The sequence below is a fragment of the Perognathus longimembris genome, chromosome 7 (genome assembly GCF_023159225.1).
Source record: "Perognathus longimembris pacificus isolate PPM17 chromosome 7, ASM2315922v1, whole genome shotgun sequence".
In the NCBI taxonomy this organism is placed as follows: domain Eukaryota; kingdom Metazoa; phylum Chordata; class Mammalia; order Rodentia; family Heteromyidae; genus Perognathus; species Perognathus longimembris.
The window spans coordinates 24,269,160-24,291,323 of NC_063167.1; the positions used below are offsets into that span (position 1 = coordinate 24,269,160).

General features: G+C 42.1%; 1 protein-coding gene across 3 annotated transcripts in view; it reads right to left on the reverse strand.

Annotated features, from left to right (window-relative positions):
- Inpp5b (inositol polyphosphate-5-phosphatase B) overlaps window positions 1–22,164 on the reverse strand; it is a 58,221-nt gene that overhangs the window by 18,546 nt on the left and 17,511 nt on the right. For 2 of the 3 annotated variants that reach the window (XM_048350935.1, XM_048350937.1), the window contains 6 exons: window positions 6,312–6,411; window positions 3,425–3,592; window positions 2,849–2,950; window positions 2,015–2,129; window positions 1,555–1,671; window positions 408–595 (listed from right to left, as the gene is read on the reverse strand). In XM_048350935.1, the coding sequence (XP_048206892.1) occupies window positions 408–595; window positions 1,555–1,671; window positions 2,015–2,129; window positions 2,849–2,950; window positions 3,425–3,592; window positions 6,312–6,411 (790 nt within the window). Of the gene's footprint in view, window positions 1–407; window positions 596–1,554; window positions 1,672–2,014; window positions 2,130–2,848; window positions 2,951–3,424; window positions 3,593–6,311; window positions 6,412–16,984; window positions 17,370–22,164 lie in introns of those variants that run through there. The other variant, XM_048350936.1, reaches the window with a different exon arrangement.

Below are 22,164 nucleotides of genomic sequence, written 5' to 3' on the forward strand. Positions count from 1 at the left end.
GATGCTCTAAGCAGTTGCAACCATAGCTTGGTAAAGTAGAATCAAGAGGAGAAAAAGACCAAGCAGAGGCAAGCAGGTATTGTGAACTCTCATGTGCTCCAGAAAGAATACACAGAAATCCTAAAACATAATACTAAAAACTGAGTTGAGATGCTTGGGTTTTTTGTTTGTTGTTGTTTCTGGCTACCTTCCTCATAATGTTAGATCCAGGAAGATTCATATTAAAATAAATTTTATACTCTTCCAGGGACAAATGATGCTTGAAAATGATTCTAGAAGTCTGCCAGATGGTAAAGTTTCTTAGTTTAGATGGTCTTAATGCCAAGAAAGTTGGCAACTAGCACCCCCTCCCAGAGCTGCACACGTCACACACAAGGCAAACCTCATGGGAAGAAACCTAGACTCACTCGTGCTTGCTGATGGTGAGAGGGGGAAGATTTGGGTCAACCTGACAAAACTGCATCCGAGAACAGATGTCTTTATAGTCTTGGTTCCTCCTTTCAAACTCTTCTGTGTGGGCTGCCAAGTGCGAATTCACAACACAGATACTGGTGTTGTGCAACTGGAACCTGATTGCCACACCACCTTTGTTACCCTATGCAAGATAGATAGAAATAAATAAATAAATAGATAGACAGATAGATAGATAGATAGATAGATAGATAGATAGATAGATAGATAGATAGATAGATAGATCCAACACACAATTATGTCATTTAAACCCACAAACTTTCAAAATATTTGTCTTAATCTTACTAATAGCTTTATAAGTTTATTTTTCACAGATAAGCATACAAACCTAGGTTTAGGCATGTGGCTCAAGTGGTAGAATGACTGAACAGGAAGGCATAAGGCTCTGAGTTCAAATCCTAGTACTTAAGAAAATTGTTTAAAAAGAATCCACAAAGGCAAAGGGACTAGTCAGCATTGAAAGCTGAGTCCAGAGCCTGGATCTCGCAAATTGCCGCTCTTTTCTCCTATCATAGACAAGCCACGTACTCCATTTCTCTACAAAAAGCTCAGCTCTCCAGGTACTAATGGCTCACACTTGTAATCCTCACAACTCAGGAGGCTGAGATCTGAGGATGGAGGTTTGAAGACAGCCCACGCAGGTAAGTCCGTAAGATGCTTATCTTCAATTAATCACCAGAAAACTGGAAGTGGTGCTGTGACTCAAAGTAGTAGAGCAACAGCCTTGAGCAAAAAAGCTCAGGGACAGCATCCAGGCCCTGAGTTCAACTCCCACAAACGTGCAAATCTACTGTGAGCACTCTTTGTTTTCCTTAATGACCCAACATAGATCTGCACCATTCTTCATGAAACTGTCTGGACTGACCAGAGCTACTAGCACTGAGTAACTCTGAGTACAGGTGCTAGTTGGGCAAACAAGCTGAGACTTTACTACCAGATGATCTCTAGCCTGTTCAATGCAGCCCTGCTTGAGGGGACACTGGCTCCCTCAAACTAGGACTCATGTAATACTGCCATCAAAGGAAGCTGAGCCAATACTTGGGGAGTCAAGGTCTTGAATGGCAGAACATATCAAGAACTTACCATCCTCCCCATGATTCCTGTCCCCACGGTCTCAGCTGCCACTTCAGTGATATACGCTGCATGTTCCTGTTTGACATATAACAGCAGCATAATCCCAACCAGTCGGATGAGCTTTACCTAGAAAACATTCAAGTTATGGCATGAGAGAGAAGTTGTAAACAGAAACAAATGTGTCCAAGGAAAAGTAGTCTCAAAGCTGGCTGAGAGCATCAACACAGCTCCTGAAGGCTGGGATGCAGGGTTTGACTCACTAAGCACACTACATTTTAATCTAAATGATTCCAAGTGACCAGACTCTGAATCTTTCCCACCCAGAAGGGTCTGTTCCAGAGGAGATGGAACTGAAATGCCAAAATAGCTAAGATTGGCTTACAATAAAGGTCACTGAAAGGATGAAAAATTACTTTAGAATTTCTCTACCTGTAGCACAAAGTTAAAAGGTCCCTAACTTCTCCCTGACCTTTGCATATTTGGCATCTGGATGAAGACTCTCCGACACAGCTTTAAACCATTCCTCCTCCTTTGGAGTATCGTGAAAGAAAAAGGCTTCCTTACTCAGATCCAGCTCCTGGAACCTTTTGGAGAAGCAGCCAGTTAGACAGAGAAAGGTAACATGCTGATAATATGTTTGCAAATTGTTTTAGAAGTTTAAGGCCTACCTACACTGCAGAATAATGATAAATACTTAGGGAATAATGATAAATACTTAAGAGCCAAAGAACTAAATGATGCATCCCCATTTTATACCTACCAGCCCTGGTTCATGCAAGGAACAAATTGAGAATTAGGATTCAAACCTCAGTCTACATAAATTTCCATCTAGGCTTCCTTTTCAGGCCTCCTAAACCAACAAAACATAGAATAATGGTGACAAGATAGTATATGTAAAAAATGATTGGGCTAAGGGTGCAGCTTAGTGCTAAAGGCCCTGCCTAATAGATGTAAGGCTCTGGGTTTATTCCCCAGCACCCAAAAAAAAAAAAAAAAGATTTTAATCTTCCTTACCTGGCAAAAGGTAATTTTTGTTGAAAAAAAAATCAGCTCAAGATGCACAGATTTTAACAGAAGGTAAACTAAAAATTAAATACTAGTATTTAAATGGCAAGCATAGTACTTTGCCAAACTTTGGTTTACTAGGAAGAACATCAAACAGAGAGGAAGCTGTTATTAAACACATGCTCTGTTTTCAATTCCTTTACCTGCCACAAAGACTTGACTACATATTCATGTCCCCATCCCTTCATCATAGCTCTGTGATCCTGAGGATGGACAGATGACCAGAAGAATCACTCACCCCACACAGTACACATCTGGTGCCTGGATACCATGGCTCAGCCAGGGCCGGAGGCATTCTTTCGGGGACTGTCCATTCACATTGTATGTTCCCACAAAAAACCTGTCCCCCAAGAAAACCGATCAGTGATTTGAAGGCAATATGGAGAAGACAGGGGAAAGATTTTACTTGGCTTCAGTCTTTACAAAATAGCATTTTTAATATAATTTATTTATTTTTCTAGTCCTGGGCTTGAACTCCTAGCCTAGGCACCGTCCCTGAGGTTTTTTGCTCAAAGCTAGTGCTCCAAGTAACAAGCAAAAAAAAACCCCAAAAAACCAAGAGTGGAAGTGTGGTCAAGTGGTAGAGCACCAACCTTGAACAAAAAAAGCCAAGACTGGTACTCAAATGCTTAGAGTTCAAATCCTAGTACCAGCATGAAAATAATAATAATCTGAAGAAGTCATTAAAAAAAAACACCAACCTGAATAGGATCACTCTTTTTGAAAATGAAATAAGAGATTATATAGTATACAGGTCCCCTTTAAATCCAAGGCGTGGAAGGGAAGTACCTGAATTCCAGACCTAGTTAGCTACCTGAAGTTCTGGATATAGGTGTACTCCTCTTCTTTCTGTAGTAGCTGTGACTTCACAATCGTTTCTCTCAGTCCAAACCTTTGCACTGATAAAATATGAGCCTTGTCTGATACTGTGATGGTGGAAGAGCGAACCATGTCAGTGATTTCAGACTTGGATTTGTTGTGCCTGGGAAAACAAGAAGCATTTTTACATTATTTTGATGAGTCCTTGATGGAAAAATATGTGAATAGACCTTCCCACACAGAAGAATCTCAATCACAGAAGACTAGAAGAGAACAAAGGTAAGCTTATTTGCTAAAACAACACACATGAGAACTTGTAAGCTGTTGTTCACATGGTGTATTGGTTTGGACACTAGATGAATAGAATCTTAGACCAGAAAGGGACAAGACAAGCTACTATGATTCACTCATGTCCAAGTGAGAAAAACTAAAGCCACCATCATCCAGGAGCCAAGCTGGATGGTGACACAGTATGGACCAGAACTCAGACAGGACAATGCTCTTCCTGGAATCCTGTGCCTCATCTAACAAAACATTAAACCTTTCAGACCAGGAGCCAATGGCTCATGCTTATAATCCTAGCTACTCAAGAGGCTGGAATCTGAGAATTTCAGGTTCAAAGCCAAGCCTAGGGAGATAAATCCTAGTCCTTTATCTCCAGTAAACCAGCAAAAAGCCAGAGCTGGAGGTGAGGCTCAAAGGATAAAGTATCAGCCTTGAGGAAAAAAAAAAAAAGCTAAGCAAGAACTGAAGGTCCTGAATTCAGATTCCAGTACCAACCATGTGTATACATGTACCTACACAACACACACACACACACACACACACACACACACACACACCCTTCAGATCCTTAGCAAAGCTAATTCCACTTCTATATCTCTATTCCGCAGGAATCACCCAAAGTAAAAGGAAAGGCAATAGAGCCAGGCACCAGTGGCTCATGCCTATAATCCTAGCTACTTGGGAGGCTGAGATCTGAGGATTGTGATTTGAAGCCAGTCTATGCAGGAAAGCCCATGAGATTCTTCTCTCCAATTAACCACCAAAAAAGCCAGAAGTGAAGCTTTGGCTCAGGTGGCAGAGCACTAGTCTTGAGCAAAATAGTTCAAGGACAGCACCTAGGTCCTGAGTTCAAGCCCCAGGACTGGCATTTAAAAAAAAGACAAATGGGGCTGGGGATATAGCCTAGTGGCAAGAGTGCCTGCCTCATCAGATACACGAGGCCCTAGGTTCGAGTCCCCAGCACCACATATACAGAAAACGGCCAGAAGCGGCGCTGTGGCTCAAGTGGCAGAGTGCTAGCCTTGAGCGGGAAGAAGCCAGGGACAGTGCTCAGGCCCTGAGTCCAAGGCCCAGGACTGGCCAAAAAAAAAAAAAAAAAAAAAAAAACAAAAAAAAAGACAAATGTATACTTTATTATTTGTATAGTATTTATATCATATTATAAATTAGTCAAGTACCAACTTAAACAAAGTTTGACAGTTACCTATCAGAACCATAAATAATAATTCCAATAAATTTTTGTTGAATGTTATTTAATGAACCAAGCTATTCCTAACACTGAATAAATGCCCGATGCATGTTTGCTATCACTATTACTATGTACACACTTTAATTAAGGCTATGAAAGGCTTTATCACCAAAACCCAAGAGTGGGAAAAGAACGATGAATCTAGCTACATTTAGTTTAGGGGGTGTTCACTCTTGCTGAAGGACTTCATTAAAATCTTGACAAAGGCTGGGAATATGGCCTAGTGGCAAGAGTGCTTGCCTCCTATATATGAAGCCCTAGGTTCAATTACCCAGCACCACCTGTACAGAAAACGGCCACGAGTGGTACTGTGGTTCAAGTGGTAGAGTGCTAGCCTTGAGCAATAAGAAGCCAGGGACAGTGCTCAGGCTTTGAGTCCAAGCCCCTGGACTGGCAAAAAAAAAAAATCTTGACAAGACAAACTGTTTTATCCTGACCGATGATTTGGGCTATGATCAGAAGGCAGCATTGGAATACAAACTAAATATACTGTAATAGTATGCCTAGGGAAAAAAAATTAAATAAAGCACAGATTAAGGCCAGCAAGGACAGAAAAGTCCATAAGATTCCATCTCCAAAATAACCAGTAAAAAGGTGGGCTGGAGGTGTGGCTAAAGTGGTAGAACACCAATCAAGCAAATGCAAGTAGGAGACCCAGAGTTTAAACTCTACTAGGAGAAGGAGGGAGGGAAGGAGGAAGGATGGGTCCAGGAAAGAAGATGGTGCCTGCCATACACAGTAAGTGCTCAGTGAATGTCAGGTGGTTTTAGGAACATGTCTTAGGCCCAGACTACTTGGGAGAACTTACACCATGCACAGTAGTAGTCACAGTTCTCTACTGGTGAGAGTCTTAGTCCGAAGAGGTATAAAAAGAGTTGCAGGGGGCTGGGAATATGGCCTAGTGGCAAGAGTGCTTACCTCATATACATGAAGCCCTAGGTTTGATTCCTCAGCACCACATATATAGAAAATGGTCAGAAGTGGCGCTGTGGCTCAAGTGGCAGAATGCTAAGCCTTGAGTAAAAAAGAAAGCCAGGAACAGTGCTCAGGCCCTGAGTTCAAGGCCCAGGACTGGCCAAAAAAAAAAAAAAGAGTTGCAGGGGGCTGGTAATATGGCCTAGTGGTAGAGTGCTTGCCTTGCATACCTGAAGCCCTGGGTTCGATTCCTCAGTACCACATATATAGAAAAAGCCAGAAGTGGTGCTGTGGCTCAAGTGGTAGAGTGCTAGCCTTGAACAAAAAGAAGCCAGGGACAGTGCTCAGGCCTTGAGTCCAAACCCCAAGACTGGCAAAAAAAAAAAAAAAAAAAAAACACACACACACACACAAAAAAGGAGAGTTGCATTACCTTGGGAACAAGTTTTCTGGTTTATCCTGACTCCCAGAACTTTGGCTCATAAGCAGGCTTTTTCCATTTGGCCTTTCACTGTCAAAGTTGGAGCCACCACCTAGAGAGAAGAAGGAATTGAGACATTCTAAACACGCTTTAGTGTACGGAACACAGCTTCTCAAATGGTAGCCTGGGGATTGATGGCTGTCCATATATATTGCTTAGAAGCACTGCAACACTCATGCAGGCATCTAGGTAAAATCCCATCACACAAACACAGAGGGAGGAAGAACATCTTACCTGGATGTCTTTGTTACTGCAAACATAAATTATTCTAGCTAGCCCATCTCCTTTCCTTAGAGATAGAGTGTAAATTAGAAAACGAAGACTTTAGCTGGGCACCGGTGCAACCACCTGTAATCCAAGCTACTCCGAAGGCTGAGATCTAAGAAGCATGGTTCAAAGCCATACCAGGCAGGAAAATCCATGAGACTCTTATCTCCACTTAACCACCAGGAAGCCAAAAGTGGCCTTGTGGCTCAAAGTAGCAGAGCAGTAGCCTTGAGCAAAAAAGCTCAGGAACAGAGCCTTAGCCCTGAGTTGAGTTCAAGCCCCACAACCAAAAAAAAAAAAAAAAAAAAAAAAAAAAAAAAGGAAGGAAGGAAGGAAGGATAGATTAAGACTTCAAAATCTAGAAACCTGTTTTATCATTTGCTTTATTATTTACTGACATATAACTTTAAACAAACCCTCTAACTTCCCTTAATGTCAGTAATTTGACCTGTTCTACCTCCTACATGATTGTTAATGTAAAGCTCAAATGAACTGATATGGAAATAAGCAATTTAATACACAACACATTCTATAAAACAAAATAATTATCTTACTATCATCTTCTGTAAGTGAAACTTCAGCTCCAAAGAAGAAAAAGGCAAAGGTCAGAGCTCACAAACTGGAAAGGGACCCAGGGCTTTGGGAACAAGAAGCAGTTGTCACTGCTGACCAATTACCCTGAAAGCCAAAAGGCCAACAAAGAAATATTTAGGGAGATTTGTTCAACCAAGATAAACCTAAAAAGGAAAATTAATCTGCCAAGAGTTTCTTAGCTTCTTAAAAGCCAAATTTCCTATGAACAGAGAACAACATGAAAAAGCCAGAGAAAGATGTGACATCAATACACAAATTGAGAAGGAACACTGGAGGCATGAAACACTGCTTGAGAATTTTGCTTTGAGGACTACTGCTAAACATGGGTTTCTCAAACAGGCATCACATGAATCAAAAAGAATCTTTTTTTTTTTTTGCCCATCGTGGGGCTTAAACTCTGGGCCTGGGTGCTGTCCCTAAGCTTTGTTTTACTCAAGGCAAGAACTCTACCAGTTGAACTACAGCACCACTTCCAGCTTTTCTTTGAATAGTTTATTGAAGAATGAATTTCTTGACCAGGCTGGCTTGGAACCACGATTGTCCGATCTCAGCCTCCTGAATAGCTAGGACTACAGGTGTGAGTCATTGATGCCCAGCAAGAATGAAATTTGGAAGAAGACTCAAGCATTTGAAACAAAAATAGTTATACTTCATTATCTCCAATCAATCACCAAATGCTATAGATTGAATATTTACATCCTCCTCTTTCATAGGTAGAAATTCAAGTCCTAATGAGATGGTAGTAAGAGGTGGGGCCTTTGAGAGGTGGTTAAGTCGTAAGGGTGGAGCCCACATGAATGGCATTAGTGCCCTTATAAAGGGCTAAGGAGAAGAGAGTTTTCCTTTTATCATACAAATACAACCGTTGGCAAATCAGGAAACAGGCCTGAACAAGACAATATAGGACCTTGGACTTGGAATTCCCTGGCTCCAGGACTATGAGAAGCAAATGTCTTGTTCATACGCCAGCCAGTCTGTAGCATTTTGTCATAGCACCCTAATGGAGTAAGACATGGCAGCCTTTCAATTTTGATTCCCAAATGCCTCTGGAATCAATGTATCAATGTCACTGCTGTAGAGGAGGATACCAACATCTTCCTTAAATGACTTCAGCCTTAACTAGTCTCTCTGCTTCTTATCTCTCTCCACTTACTCCAATCTAACCTCTGCACTATGACCAGAAGGGTTTTGGGGGGGAAAGGTAAATCTGACCACATCCTTTGAAAACTTTGTGTGTGTGAATGGTACTGAAGTTTGAACTCAGAGACTTGAGCTTGCTAGGCAGGCACTCTACTAGTTGAGCAAAACCTTCAGACCTTTTTTGCCTAGTTATGTTTTTTTGGATAGGGAATTAAGTTGTTGCCTCTTGTGAAACTCGTCCCAATCTCCACCTTCCCATCTCCTAAACAGCTGGGATTATAGGCATGAACACTGAGTTTTGCCCTGCATTAAGCCTTTCAAAGACTTCCTGGTGGATTTATCCTGAACTTCTTCCTATAGTCACCAAGGTTCTTCCCAGAATGGAACCTAGCCACTTCTCTTACAGTCATCTGGCCACTAGCTCCGTGATGACACACTCCAAGTACATTCAAGTCAGTGCAGCTATGCAGAAGTCCCATTAGAAACTGACCTTCCTCTCCCTCACTGAGCTTTAGGGCTAACTCCTATCTATCAGTGAGCAGGAGTCAACAGTATTTTTCTCTAAAGGGCCAGAGGGTAGATGACCTAGGATTTTCAAGCCACATAGTTTCTGTCACAATGGTTCTACTTTGCCACTATAGTATAAAAGCAATAAAACCAATGAAGTTCTATGTATGGACCCTGAGAGTAGAGCATCATAATTTTCATATCTCACAAAATATATTAAAAATACAGCAGTATGGGCTAGGCACCAATGTCTCATGACTGTAATCCCAGCACTCCACTGGGAATATGACCTGTGGCAAGAGTGCTTGCCTCGTACACATGAAGCCCAGGGTTCAATTCCTCAGCACTACAAATATAGAAAATGGCCAGAAATGGAGCTGTGGCTCAAGTAAGTGGTAGAGTGCTAACCTTGAGCAAAAAGAAGCCAGGGACAGTGCTCAGGTCCTGAGTTCAAGCCCCAGGACTGGCTAATAATAATAATAACAATAATAAAGAGTTGGAATCTGGCTATATTGCCCAAGCTGACTGTGAACTCCTGGCTCAAGGGATCTGTCCACCTCCATCTCCTATGCAGCTGGGCTACATATGCACTATCACACCCAGCCTGAATACATGCCATTCTTTTAAGTCATTTAGGATTTAACAAGCAGTACCGCCACTCCTCCTTTCTTGCTGTTCCAGAAGTATGACAAGTTTACTGCCAACTCTTTGCCCACGCTGATCCCTCTATCTGGAAAGTGCTTCCTCCTGATCCCTACCACGCTCATTTCTTTGCTTCATCGAAGGCTTTGTTCAAATATTAGAAGCTCACTCTGATACTCAATGAGATGGTCCACCACCACATCACTTTATCCTCTTACTCCAGAGGTTCCTAAACTTTCTCAGTTCACAATTCCCTCAAAAATTCTGTCAACACACCTCTAGGCCAAAAGAAATAACAGTTCTATCTAATAGAGCCAAATATACACATTTTTCCCCAACAATTTGGCATCCATTTAAAAAAAACAACACACAATACAAGTTGAAAATATTTCCATCTCTTGGAAGTGGAGCTGTGGCTCAACTGGTAGAAGACTAGCCTTGAGCAAAAAGAGGCTCAGGAACAGCACCCAGGCCCTGAGTTCAAGCCCCACAACTGACAAAAAGAAAAAAACAAACCTCTAATTTCTTTGCCAGGCACCAGTGGCTCACACCTGTAATCCTAGCTACTTAGGAGCCTGAGATCTGAGGATCCCAGTTCAAGGCCAATCAGGGCAGAAAAGTCCATGAGACCCTTATCTCCAATTAACCAACAGAAAACTGGAAGTGGCGCTGTGGTTCAAGTGGTAGAGCACTGACGTTGAGCTGAAGAACTCAGGGACAGCCCTCAAGCCCAGAGTTCAAGCCCCATGACTGACAAAAAAAAGAAAGAAAATATGTCCATCTCTTCTTAACCATGAGCATCACTAGCACGTGCCTGCAGTATTGCACACCTTCTCCGATCTCAAAATCTGGTTTGATGCCATACATACAATGTTCCACATGGTTTATGCAGGTAGAAGTTGAACATCTCTAATCTAAAATGCTCCAAAATCCAAAATGTTCTGAATGACACAAGAGGAAAATTCCACACCAGGAACTGGTACCATGCACAAATTATTTTTAAAAAAATAATGTACAGTGACCCAACATTATGTAACTAAAACCAAACAACTACTCAACATATAAAGGTCAAAAATTGACCTCTCAGTGGAATACAATAGCTCAAAAGCTATGTATGTACGTTCATATAAGACTACTGTTGAGGGGCTGGGGATATAGCCTAGTGGCAAGAGTGCCTGCCTCGGATACACGAGGCCCTAGGTTCGATTCCCCAGCACCACATATACAGAAAACGGCCAGAAGCGTCGCTGTGGCTCAAGTGGCGGAGTGCTAGCCTTGAGCAGGAAGAAGCCAGGGACAGTGCTCAGGCCCTGATTCCAAGGCCCAGGACTGGCCAAAAAAAAAAAAAAAAAAGACTACTGTTGACATATTGTCTAATATCGACATTACATTTAAAGCCCTAGGCGAATTTTCTTGGGCATAGGCCACGGGGCTACTGTATATGTTCTTGGTACATTGTGTATTGTATATATGTCTACCTGACCCAGGGAAGGGAAAGAAAAACAGGGTGTAAGATATCACAAGAAATGTACACACTGCCCTACTATGTAACTGTACCCTTTTTGCACAACACCTTGTCAAAAAATTTGTGTTTAATTAATAAATAAATTACAAAAAAAATTAAAAAATAATGTAAAAAATTACCATGAAGCTATGTATATGAAACAAAGACTTTATGTCATGCTTAGATTTGAGCTTTGATCCCAGATATCTCATATGTGTAAACATTCCAAAATCTTTCTTTTTTTAAAGAATCAACAATCTGGAAAACTTCCAGTCCTAAGCATCTTGAGTAAGAGATTGTTTTCCATCACCAAAAAAAATCCAGGTCTGCAATGATCTCATCAAAAAGAAGGCAAGAAGCATCATCTACTGTTGACCTACTGACCTGGGAACTACTCAGAGCTAGGAGTTTGGCTAGTGTTCAGCTGATCTGGATTTATCCTGAGAAATTTAAGTTTCCCACAGTGCCTCTATGAGTATCACTGCAGAGCTCTGGGTGCCTCACAACACAGCTTAGGAACCACATCTTTGCCTTAAAACTTTTTCCTCTTAGTACCATTTGGTATCAAATCTTACATTTATAATAAACCATATATAATGCATATATGTATATATTATTGGATGTCATTCCCACAAAGATGTAAGCCCTATGAGGCAGGGAATGGTGTTCTCCATGCTTGAGATGCAGGGACAGGGACAGGACCTAGCACACAGACATTTTTCTTTCTTTTCTTTTTTCCAGTCCTGGGGCTTGAACTCCATCTAGGCACTGTCCCTGAGCTTCTTTTTGCTCAAGGCTAGTACTCCACCACTTGAGCCACAGTGCCACTTCTGGCTTTTTCTGTTTATGTGATGCTGAGGAATAGACCCCAGGGCTTTGTGCATGCAAGGCAAGCACTCTACCACTAAGCCACATTCCCAGCCCCATAGCTGGTTCTCAATATGTTCCCTGCATCAAAGTACCTGGAAACTTAAGTTGAAGTCCTACTCTATCACTGTCTTCCCATCAGATCTGATAACTTATCTCCTTTTTTCTTTCCATCTATAAAGTAGGTTCTTCAGCTGCACGCCAGTGGTTCATGTCAACAATCCTAGCTACTCAGGAGGCTGAGATCTGAGGATCATGGTTCAAAGTGAGCTGGGGCAGGAGAGACTTTTATCTCTAATTAACCACCAGAAAACTGGAAGTGGAGCTGTGGCTTAAGTGATAGACCACTAGCCTTGAGTGGAAACAGCTCAGGGACAGCACCCAGGCTGAGTTCAAACCTCATGAACAACAACAACAAAAAAAAAAAAACACAAGGTGGCTGTTTAACATAAATAAGCTCATGGGGCTTTGTAACAGGCAAAGGCAGATATTTATGTGTGTTTTCAACCTAGGGAATTTTGAGTAAGTGCTCTGTTTAAGCATATTAGGGATTTCTAAGCACTACCTTGGGATTTTTGCTTTTTATTTCCTGTCAGATTGAAGGGCCATCTGGAGACAAGTGGTGTGTCCCTGTGGATTCTGCTTCAGTCCATGGTGGGTAATATGCCGATAGGAAAACTGCCTTGCAGATCTGCATCTTGCCAGGGCTCTCACATGGACTCTCCCCCTGGACTTGGTCTAGCAAGACTAGAATGTCTTCATTCACAACTCTATGGATGAGAACTTCAAGGCACGAAGCCTAGTGGTTCCAACCACAAGATGGTCTTCTTAGAAGCTCTTCTCTCCAGAATCTGGCACAGAATCTGGTTGTCAGAATCACTACTAAATTTACTATTGCATAGCACCATGATTCCCCTGCTGGCTATCACCATATGGTGAACTGCAAACTCATCTTTCAATTTCAATTTCACAACCCACTCAGGAGTCATTTCCATAAAGCCATCTCTGGCCCTCTCCAAATATATATACACACGTGTGTATATACGTGTGTGCATATACATATATATGTATATATATATATATATATATACGTATATATGTGTGTTTTTTGAGAAAAGGTCTCACTATCTAGTCCAGGCTTGTCTAGAACTTGCAATACTCCTGCATCAGCCTCTCAAGTGCTGGGATTACAGGCATGGACCACTACACTGGGCTTCTTCTTATATTCTCACTTACACAGTGCTTACTTTCTCCCAAGCATTCATCATAACTGAGTGCATCCTAACTGAGCTCAACTATTTTTCATCTGTCTTACCTCTTCAGCTAGACCATTAAGCTACTTGGGAGCAGGGATTGGTATTTTGTTTGTTTATTATTCGCTATGGTCCCTGGCTTGTCACAAGACAAGGCATATACCGCAGTCAATAAATGAATATTGAATAAATGTCCTTAAATTTCTTCCCATATCCAGGCCATTTCTTAATGATGACTTCTGGCTGCATCACCTGTGATACCTCTCCTGTCTATAACTAAAGGCATGTCCCAGGAAGAACCTTCCTACTTGTCAATCACAGTAACTGTAGCTTGATCTGGATACAAAAGGGGCAGAAATGACCTGTTTTACAACTTGTCTGTCTGCTTTGCACTGTACAGCTCAAAAAATCAAGACCTCTCTCATATGCCTTGCTGAATAGATAGCGTTGACTCTTGAGGTTCCCTCTTAGCTAGGGGGTGAGAAGCAATCTTAGTATAGCCCCACAATCCCTAATCTGAAAGGCCCTTTAAGCCAAACGTATGTTGTAATTCTGAAGCTGGGGGATTTTAGAGCCATAATGTATTACCTACACCATGTGTTATTACAATCCTCCTAGAGTATGAGGCACAGTACAACCTATATATAGCAACACTTGGATAAATAAAGTTTATAAATAGTCTTCTATTAGTAAAAAGCAAGTCTTACTGCCAAATTGAGTTTGGGCCAATCTTAAAATTCTTCTAAGCATTCTGAGCTCTTTGGAATCTAAATGGCCAAGAAGGCATTGAAGATGGTAGCAGTGAGCATGAGCTGATACAACTGTATGCATTGGAAAGGAGTGGAGTACAAATGTAGGCACATATACCCCACATTTATAAATTACTCAGATACTTATAGGGACACATGCTTATTGCTATGGTTTGGATGTGGTTTGTCCCCCAAAGGTTCCATGGAAGCAGAGTCCTGTGAGGCAAATGTTGAGAGATGATAGAACCTCTAAGAGATGGGACCTATGGGGAGGTAAATAGGTCATTGATGATGGTATTCTCAAAAGGAATTAAGGTAGAGTGATGGAATCCTACTTGGTTCCCTCAAAAGTAGTTTGTTATACAACAATCAAGGCTGTCAGCGGGAGCTGGTGGCTTATGTCTATAATCCTAGCTACTCAGGAGGCTGAGATTTGAGGATAGAAGTTTGAAGCCAGCCCAGGCAGAAAAGTCTGTGAGACTCTTATTTCCAATTAACCACCAGAAAACAGGAAGTAGAGCTGTGGTTCAAGTAGTAGAGCACTAGCCTTGAGCAAATAAGTTTAGGACAGCAACCAGGCCCTGAGTTCAAATCCCATGACTGACTCCCCCCCCCAAAAAGCAGGGCTAGAGATATGGCTCAAGTGGTATGTGGGAGCCTAGCAGACGAGAGGCTCTGAACTCAAACCCCAGTAGGGAGGGAGAGAGGGAGGGAGGGAGGGAGGGAGGAAGACTCTAGCCAGTCATTTCTCAGTGGAAGGATTTACCTTTCTTTTTGCTTATATGTACTTTCAAAGTTAGCTACAATATCTTGTTTTATGTACAGACACAGGATAGGCTTTGGAGTCAGACTTAGACTTCTGGCCCTCTTACTGGCTACATTACCTTGAGCAAGTCTACCTAACTTCTCCAAGCTTCTGCTTCCTCAACTGAACAAAAATAATGGTATCTTCCTCCCATGGTCGTTATCTTCTCCCATGAGAAGGCGATCCCTCACTCCTAGTCTAAAAGCACTTACAAGCCAAACCAAGCCTGCTAAAAGCCCAGAAGTGCAAAACACAGACAGGAAGCAAAGTCTCAAGTTCAGTATTTTGAAGCCAAACCTACCATGGATATGGGATCTGAGCTTTTTCACAAAAGGAAAGCCACAAACCAAAATTAAAAAGCCCCATTTTTCCTGAGCACCAGTGACTCGGGTTTATAACCCTATCTACTCAGAAGCCTGTGACCTGAGGATCTGAGTTAGAAGCCAGCCTCAACAGACAAGTTCCAGAGACACTTACCTTGAATTTACCAGAAAAAGCTAGAATAGGAGATGTGCTCAAGTGGCAGAATACCAGCAATGAGTGGAAAAGCTGAGCAAAAAGGAAGAGGCCCCAAGTTCAAGTCCTAGTACTAGAACAATAATAATAAAAAAAATCTTTCTTTTATAAAATGTCTGAGAAGTAGCATTATTTCTTAGTTCCCTGTTCCTTCTATCTCACCTTTTGTTCCATTTCCTGTTCTGGGCCCCTTAGCTTTTTTAAGTTGTCCTCAAGATCTAGACCAGTGCTGCATTTTGTTATTGTTTTTCTTTATTTAGGCTTTCTTCTAGGAACTGACTTTAGATACAGCAAATAGTCATCGTGGATAATGACTGTCTCCTATAAACATGGTACTGGAAAACACTGTTTCCATTGAAAGTTGCCAATAATATCCCATATTAAATTCATCCTTTTTTTTTTCCTTTCAGGTCCATTCTTTTCAAGGATAGCATTTTATATGTCAAGTTCAGGGCAAGGGGAGAGAGGGAGAGGGGGAGAGAGAGGGAGAGAGAGAGAGAGAGAGAGAAATTGATTCTGTATGTGTGTGCATATGTGCGCGTGCCAATATTGAACTCAGGGCCTTGAGATGTCAAGGCTCGTGCTCTACTACTTGACCTGCACCTCCACTTCTGGCTTTTTGCTGGTTAAATGGATCTAAGAGTCTCCTGGACTTTTCTACCTGCACTGGCTTCTAACTGCAATCCTCAGATCTGGGCTGGCTTGAAATTGCCATCATCAGATGTCTCCTAAGTAGCTAGGATTAAGCATGAACTACCAGTGCCTAACAAGTATCATTTTTTTGAAAACAGAATATTCTATAATCGCACTCAAGGATACAGTGACCCCTAGCCACACTTGAATACCTAAAATATATTTGCTAGAGCAAACAGAAAACTATTTTTTTTTATTTTACCTAAATTAAATCTTAAACAGCCACATGTAACAGCTACTGGCTACCACACTAGACAGTGCAGGTCTAAGGTTTTTTTTTTAACTTTTATTTATTTTTGTCAGTTATAGAGCTTGAACTCAAGGCCTGGGCACTGTCTCTGAGCACTTTTGCTCAAGACTAGCAATCTACTACTTTGAGCCACAGCTCCACTTTTAGTTTTCTGGTAGTTAGTTGGAGATAAGAGTCCCTCGGACTTTTCTGTCGGCTTGGAACCTTGATTCTCAGACCTCAGCCTCTTGAGTACTTAGGATTACAGGAGTGAGCCACCAGTGCCAGGTAGGTCTAAGGTTTTTTTTGCTGTTGTCATTTTTATTTTTGCAGTGCTGAGGATAAACTCAGGACTGTATGCTTGTAGGCAAACAATTTCTTTCTCTTTTTTTGCCAGTCCTGGGGGTTGAACTTAGAGCCTGGTCACTGTCCCTGAGCTTCCTGGCTAGCACTCCACCACCTGAGCCACAGCACCACTTCTGGCTTTTTCTGTTTATGTAGCACTGAGGACTCAAACACAGACCTTCGTGCATGCTAGGCAAGCACTCTACCTCTAAACCACATTCCCAGCCCCAAACAATTGAGCTTATTTCCTATCCCCCAGATCTAGGCCTTGTTCCTCCTCCTCTATGAAAAGACTGCCAGCCATTGCAGTTCACTGTAAATAGAGCTCTCCAGCTCTGCCTGAGAGTGGCTCTCCACTGTCTTCTGGGCATTTCTACAAGACATTTCTATACATGGGAGGGTCCCAGGTAAAAACTATGACTCCGCTTCTGGGCCCTGTCCCTGGTCTCTCCCAGTTATCACCAGCACCCTTATCCTTGCAAAAGCCAGTTTTACAACCCTGCCCTCCACTCACCCCTTTTCTTGGACCACCAAAGAGAGTCAGCCAAGTGTCTCTTCATTCTCACAGCTCCTGTAATCTAGGCCATTGCCTCAAAGATCTTCCTATTTCTCCCCAAGAATGAAATCTTTCCTTCTACTCCTCCAGTTGAGTCTCTGGACTTGGCCACATTAAACTTGGACTTCATCCCGCTCTACTCTAAAACTTTCAGTGTTACATCACTGCCCACAGGTTAAAGTCTAAACTGGCTCAACTGGCATGCCTGGAGGCCCTTTGCACATTGGCTTTACTCTCTCATTCACCCACCTGTCAGACAGCCCAATCTAAAAAAGGCAGGTTTCCCACTCATGCCACCCTCCTCATCCACATAGAAATTGTTCCCTTTGCTCAAGCCCAGACAAGTTCAACTCCTCCCTTCTCTTTCTTTTTTTTTTTTGGCCAGTCCTGGAGCTTGGACTCAGGGCCCGAGCACTGTCCCTGGCTTCCTTTTGCTCAAGGCTAGCACTCTGCCACTTGAGCCACAGCACCACTTCTGGCCATTTTCTGTATATGTGGTGCTGGGGAACCGAACCCAGGGCCTCATGTATATGAGGCAGGCACTCTTGCCACTAGGCCATATACCCAGCCCCCTCCCTTCTCTTTCTAAAGCCAACTCAACCACACTATTCCTTAGCAAGCATTTCTCTGAATTCTGAGTGCATTCTTGTCCATCTCTCTTGGTTGGCACTTTAAAAGAGTCAGGGTGCTGGGCTGGGAATGTGGCTTAGCAGTAGAGTGCTTGCCTAGCATGCATGAAGCCCTGGGTTCAATTCCCCAGTACCACATAAACAGAAAAAGCCGGAGTGGTGCTGTGGCTCAAGAGGTAGAGTGCTAGCCTTGAGCAAAAAGAAGCCAGGGACAGTGTTCAGGCCCTGAGCCCCAAGGCACAGGACTGGCAAAAAAAAAAAAAAAAAAGTGTCGACGAAGTGCTGGGGGGGTGGGGAGCCTTAGGGTTGTTTTGTAGTTTTTTGTTTTATTTTTGTTTTTTGAAGAAAATAGCAGGCTGTTTTACTGGATCCATGTGCAAAGTCTAACTAAAATGATAGGTTGGTTCAAACAGTTGTTATGAGGCAGATTGTAACCTCATTGGCCACCTGCGTGTGGCCTGGGATGCTCTGTAAGTGTTGTAACCTCATTGGCCACCTGCGAGTGGCAGGCTTGAGGATGCGGTATTTGGCTTTATAACCTGTGGTCCCAGCTCCGGAGTCTGGGCTGTGTCAGTATACTTTTTGCTTCCCCAATAAATCCATCTTTTTTTACTTGAAGAAAATAGAGAGCAGGCTGTTTTACTGGATCCATCTATTGTGTCATATGAAATGTTTAAGCAAATGACTTGGTTTGCTTCCTCATTTGCAAAAATGGGGAGAGAACTACCACACCCACACAGAAACCAAAGGATAAACAAATGCAATCAGTCAAGTGCCTAGAAAAACACCAGGTATGTAGAAGACACTTAGAAATTGTTCCTGTCCTTCTTCTCCATCACTTCTTAAGAGTGAAAAAACAGCTACTCCAACGGTTTGAAAACAGTTACCATTTATTGAATGCCCACTCATGCTAGGTGCTTTGCTAAATGCTTTAACCACCATTTCTACTTATTAGCCTCATTTTACAAATAAGGAAGTTAAGGCATGCAGCAGATAACAGAAAGCCCAATGGTGCAGAAGCAGAAATGGTATGGTTCACATCAAAACCCAGATCTTCATAACATCAAGACCACACACCTCCTCTTTGGCAAACATGAACAAATCACCAATAGAACTGAAAACACTGAAGGCTAAGTACAATGTGAACAGAAGGATTAAGTCTGTTTGGATAACAAAGCAAAAGTACCACTATAGTCTCCACAAGATGTGTGGGTGTGGGGCTGTCACTTCTGAGAGGAGATCATGCCCTACCCTACTTGAGCAATTACTAAATAGATCTAGGAGGAAGCATCCCCTCATATTTCAGTCACCTTGGCATTTCATTCCCAGCACACCAGAAAGACAAAAACACTTCAAACCACCTGTTGCAAAATACCTGATAGTTGAAATGGGCAGGATTAAGTAGGTTGGTTCAATGCCTGTCAAGCTATGCACACAGCACCAGGGTGTTGGCCCATGGGCTGTCTCAGTATAATACAGGTCAGCCCACATATCAGTGAGAGATACGGTCAGCTCACCAGTAGATAAAAGAGATCTAGGTCCAGTTACTGAAAGTTTTAGTAGGGTTGTCTTAATGATGGTAAGTAAGGGTAGACGTCTGATCATTAGGATTAATAGTACATACTTAAGTCTCATGATAATATGGAGTACTACTTTAATTATGTATCTTTTCTCTTCACAGCTATTCTATGAGGCAAGGTGCTATTACATTCACATTACTGATCAGGAAATAGAGAGGTAAGTAACTTGCTCAAGAGCATATAGTAAGTAGGAAATAACACAGCCAAGATTCAAACCCAGAAGATCCTAGTTGAGAGTCTGTTCTCCCAGCCAATTACCTATGTCACTTCTCAGAGAAACAAAGGAAATAACTCTGCAAAAGCAAAAAGACTTGGCATTCCACTGTGGTCAGACATAAGTAAGGTCTGGGAATATGACCTAGTGGCAAGAGTGCTTGCCTCATATACATGAAGCCCTGGGTTCAATTCCTTAGCACCACATATATAGAAAATGGCCAGAAGTAGTGCTGTGGCTCAAGTGGCAGAGTGCTTACCTTGAGCAAAAAGAAGCCAGGGACAGTGCTCAGGCCCTGAGTCCACGGCCCAGGACTGGCAAAAAAAAAAAAAAAAAAATGCTATGGGGCTGGGGATATAGCCTAGTGGCAAGAGTGCCTGCCTCGGATACACGAGGCCCTAGGTTCGATTCCCCAGCACCACATATACAGAAAACGGCCAAGAAGCGGCGCTGTGGCTCAAGAGGTGAAGTGCTAGCCTTGAGTGGGAAGAAGCCAGGGACAGTGCTCAGGCCCTGAGTCCAAGGCCCAGGACTGACCAAAAAAAAAATGCTATGGAAAAAGTGGGGGTGAGTACATTCATTAATGGAAGGGAAAAATGTTTTCTGTACATACTCTTGATTTTGTTATATGTGCTTTGTTTCTTTGATTCCAATTCTTAGAGAGCTATGATTCTGTGACCAGTTTAGAATTTCAAGATAGAAGCATCCTAGAACCATATTATTTAACAAATTCTATCTCTTAACAAGCATTACAGTCTAGAAAAGAGTTGTCATTCCAGAAATTTGGCTTGTTAGTTGGTGAAGACAAAGTTTAAGAGTACTAGGGAAAAATAAAATTAATAATTTTGAATAATAATATTTTTGGGGGGGCAGGACTAGGGCTTGAACTCAGGGTCTCTTCATGCCCCCAGCTTTTTTAGTTATTTGTCAAATAACATCTCCTGTTTTTTGACCAGATCTTAATCCTCCAACTTCTGCCTCCTGTGTACCTAGGATTACCCATTGACTGGTTCATTTTGGGTAACAGAATCTTGCAAACTTTTGCCAGTGCTGACCTCAAAGTGGATTCGTAATTTCATAGCATTATTGAAAGGTAGTAGAAACTAAAAGGTAAGGCCTAAGTTAGAGGAAGAAGGTCATCTGGGACATGCCTTAGAAAGGTGCAGGCGGTCCCCAGACCTTTCAGTGGTGCTCTCTCTCTCTCTTGCTCGCTCTCTCTCTCTCCTGCCATGAAATGAGCAGATTTCCTTCTACCATGAGTTTTGTGCTTTGCCATGCATCTAAAAACAACCGAACCAGCCAAGTATGGATTGAAACCTCTGAAACTGCATGCCAAAATAAATCTTTCCTCCTTTAAATTGTTTTCTTTAGATGATTTTGTTACAGTGACAAAAAGCTCATGAGCCCACTCCCTAGTGAAAAATGAAGAGTCTTCCAGAATTTACGGCCCATAGATCCACAGTGAGTGCTTAATAACAGTGATAATAAACTCAGGGCCAAACCTTAAGACTTTGGAACTTAAGACAGGTGGAACTTGAGTTTTTACTCTTAAGCAAAAGAAAGCTAAATGATTGTTTACACAGTGCACAGGACACAAGGCAAGGTGCTCTTCATAACACTGGGTAAATATCATTAAAAAGAACAGAAAAATCCATTTTTACTATTTGAGTCTGGCATTACATAGTTCTCCAAAAACTCTGATGTTCTTCTGTGTGTGGGGATGGTGGTGGTAGATGGAAGTTAAACCTAAGGCCTTCTGAACATTGTTATTTTCTTTTTCTTTATTTTCTTGAGCGGGTACTAGAGTTTGAACTCAGGACCTAGGTGCTCTCCCTCAGTTCTACCACTTGAGCCATAGCTTCACTTTCAGCTTTTTAGTGGTTAACTGAAAATAAGATTCTCAGCCTACTACTGTGTAGCTAAGATTACAGATACAAGCCACCAGTACCTGAATTGTTATTTTCTTAAAAGTCAACTAATTTTAGTTTTAAAAATCCACACATTGTCTAGCATCTCATATTTTAAAAAAATAAAAGAGGGCTAGGAATAAGGCCTAGTGGTAAAGTGCTCGCCTCGTATACATGAAGCCCTGAGTCCGATTCTTCCGCACCACATATATAGAAAAAGACAGAAGTGGTACTGTGGCTCAAGTGGTAGAGTGCTAGCCTTGAGCAAAAAGAAGCCAGGGACAGTGCCCCAGGACTGGCAAAAAAAAATAAGTAAATAAATTAAATTAAATTAAATAACAACAACAAAAGAACCTCTGATTTAGCAACTTATAGGGGCCCAGATATCTCTAAACACACATCCTGAACCATGTAAAGCTGCGAGCAGTAGAATCAAAATACAATTTGCACCTTGTACAAATCCAATTGAGGTTAGCAAAGACCAATTACTCTCAGCAAGAGGTCCATGGGGACAGGCTACTGGAGAGGTGACTTTTTTTTTCTACAGGCTATCCTTTGGGGGGCCTTCTGCTAGCTGTCTGTGGTCTGTTGATAAAGCTGAAAGAGAAGTGAGTAAAAGCAAACCAGGAAGGGTGGGGGAAGGGAGTGCAGAGCACACTCAAAGAGGAAGAGGGCAAGAGTGGTTCAGGCTAAGAAGAACCATATTTGTTCAACACATTTTTTTGAACACCTACTGAGTTCGAGACATTAGACTGGCATTTGAGAAGGAGAGGGGAAGCAAAAATGCTAAGAACATCAACTTCAAGCT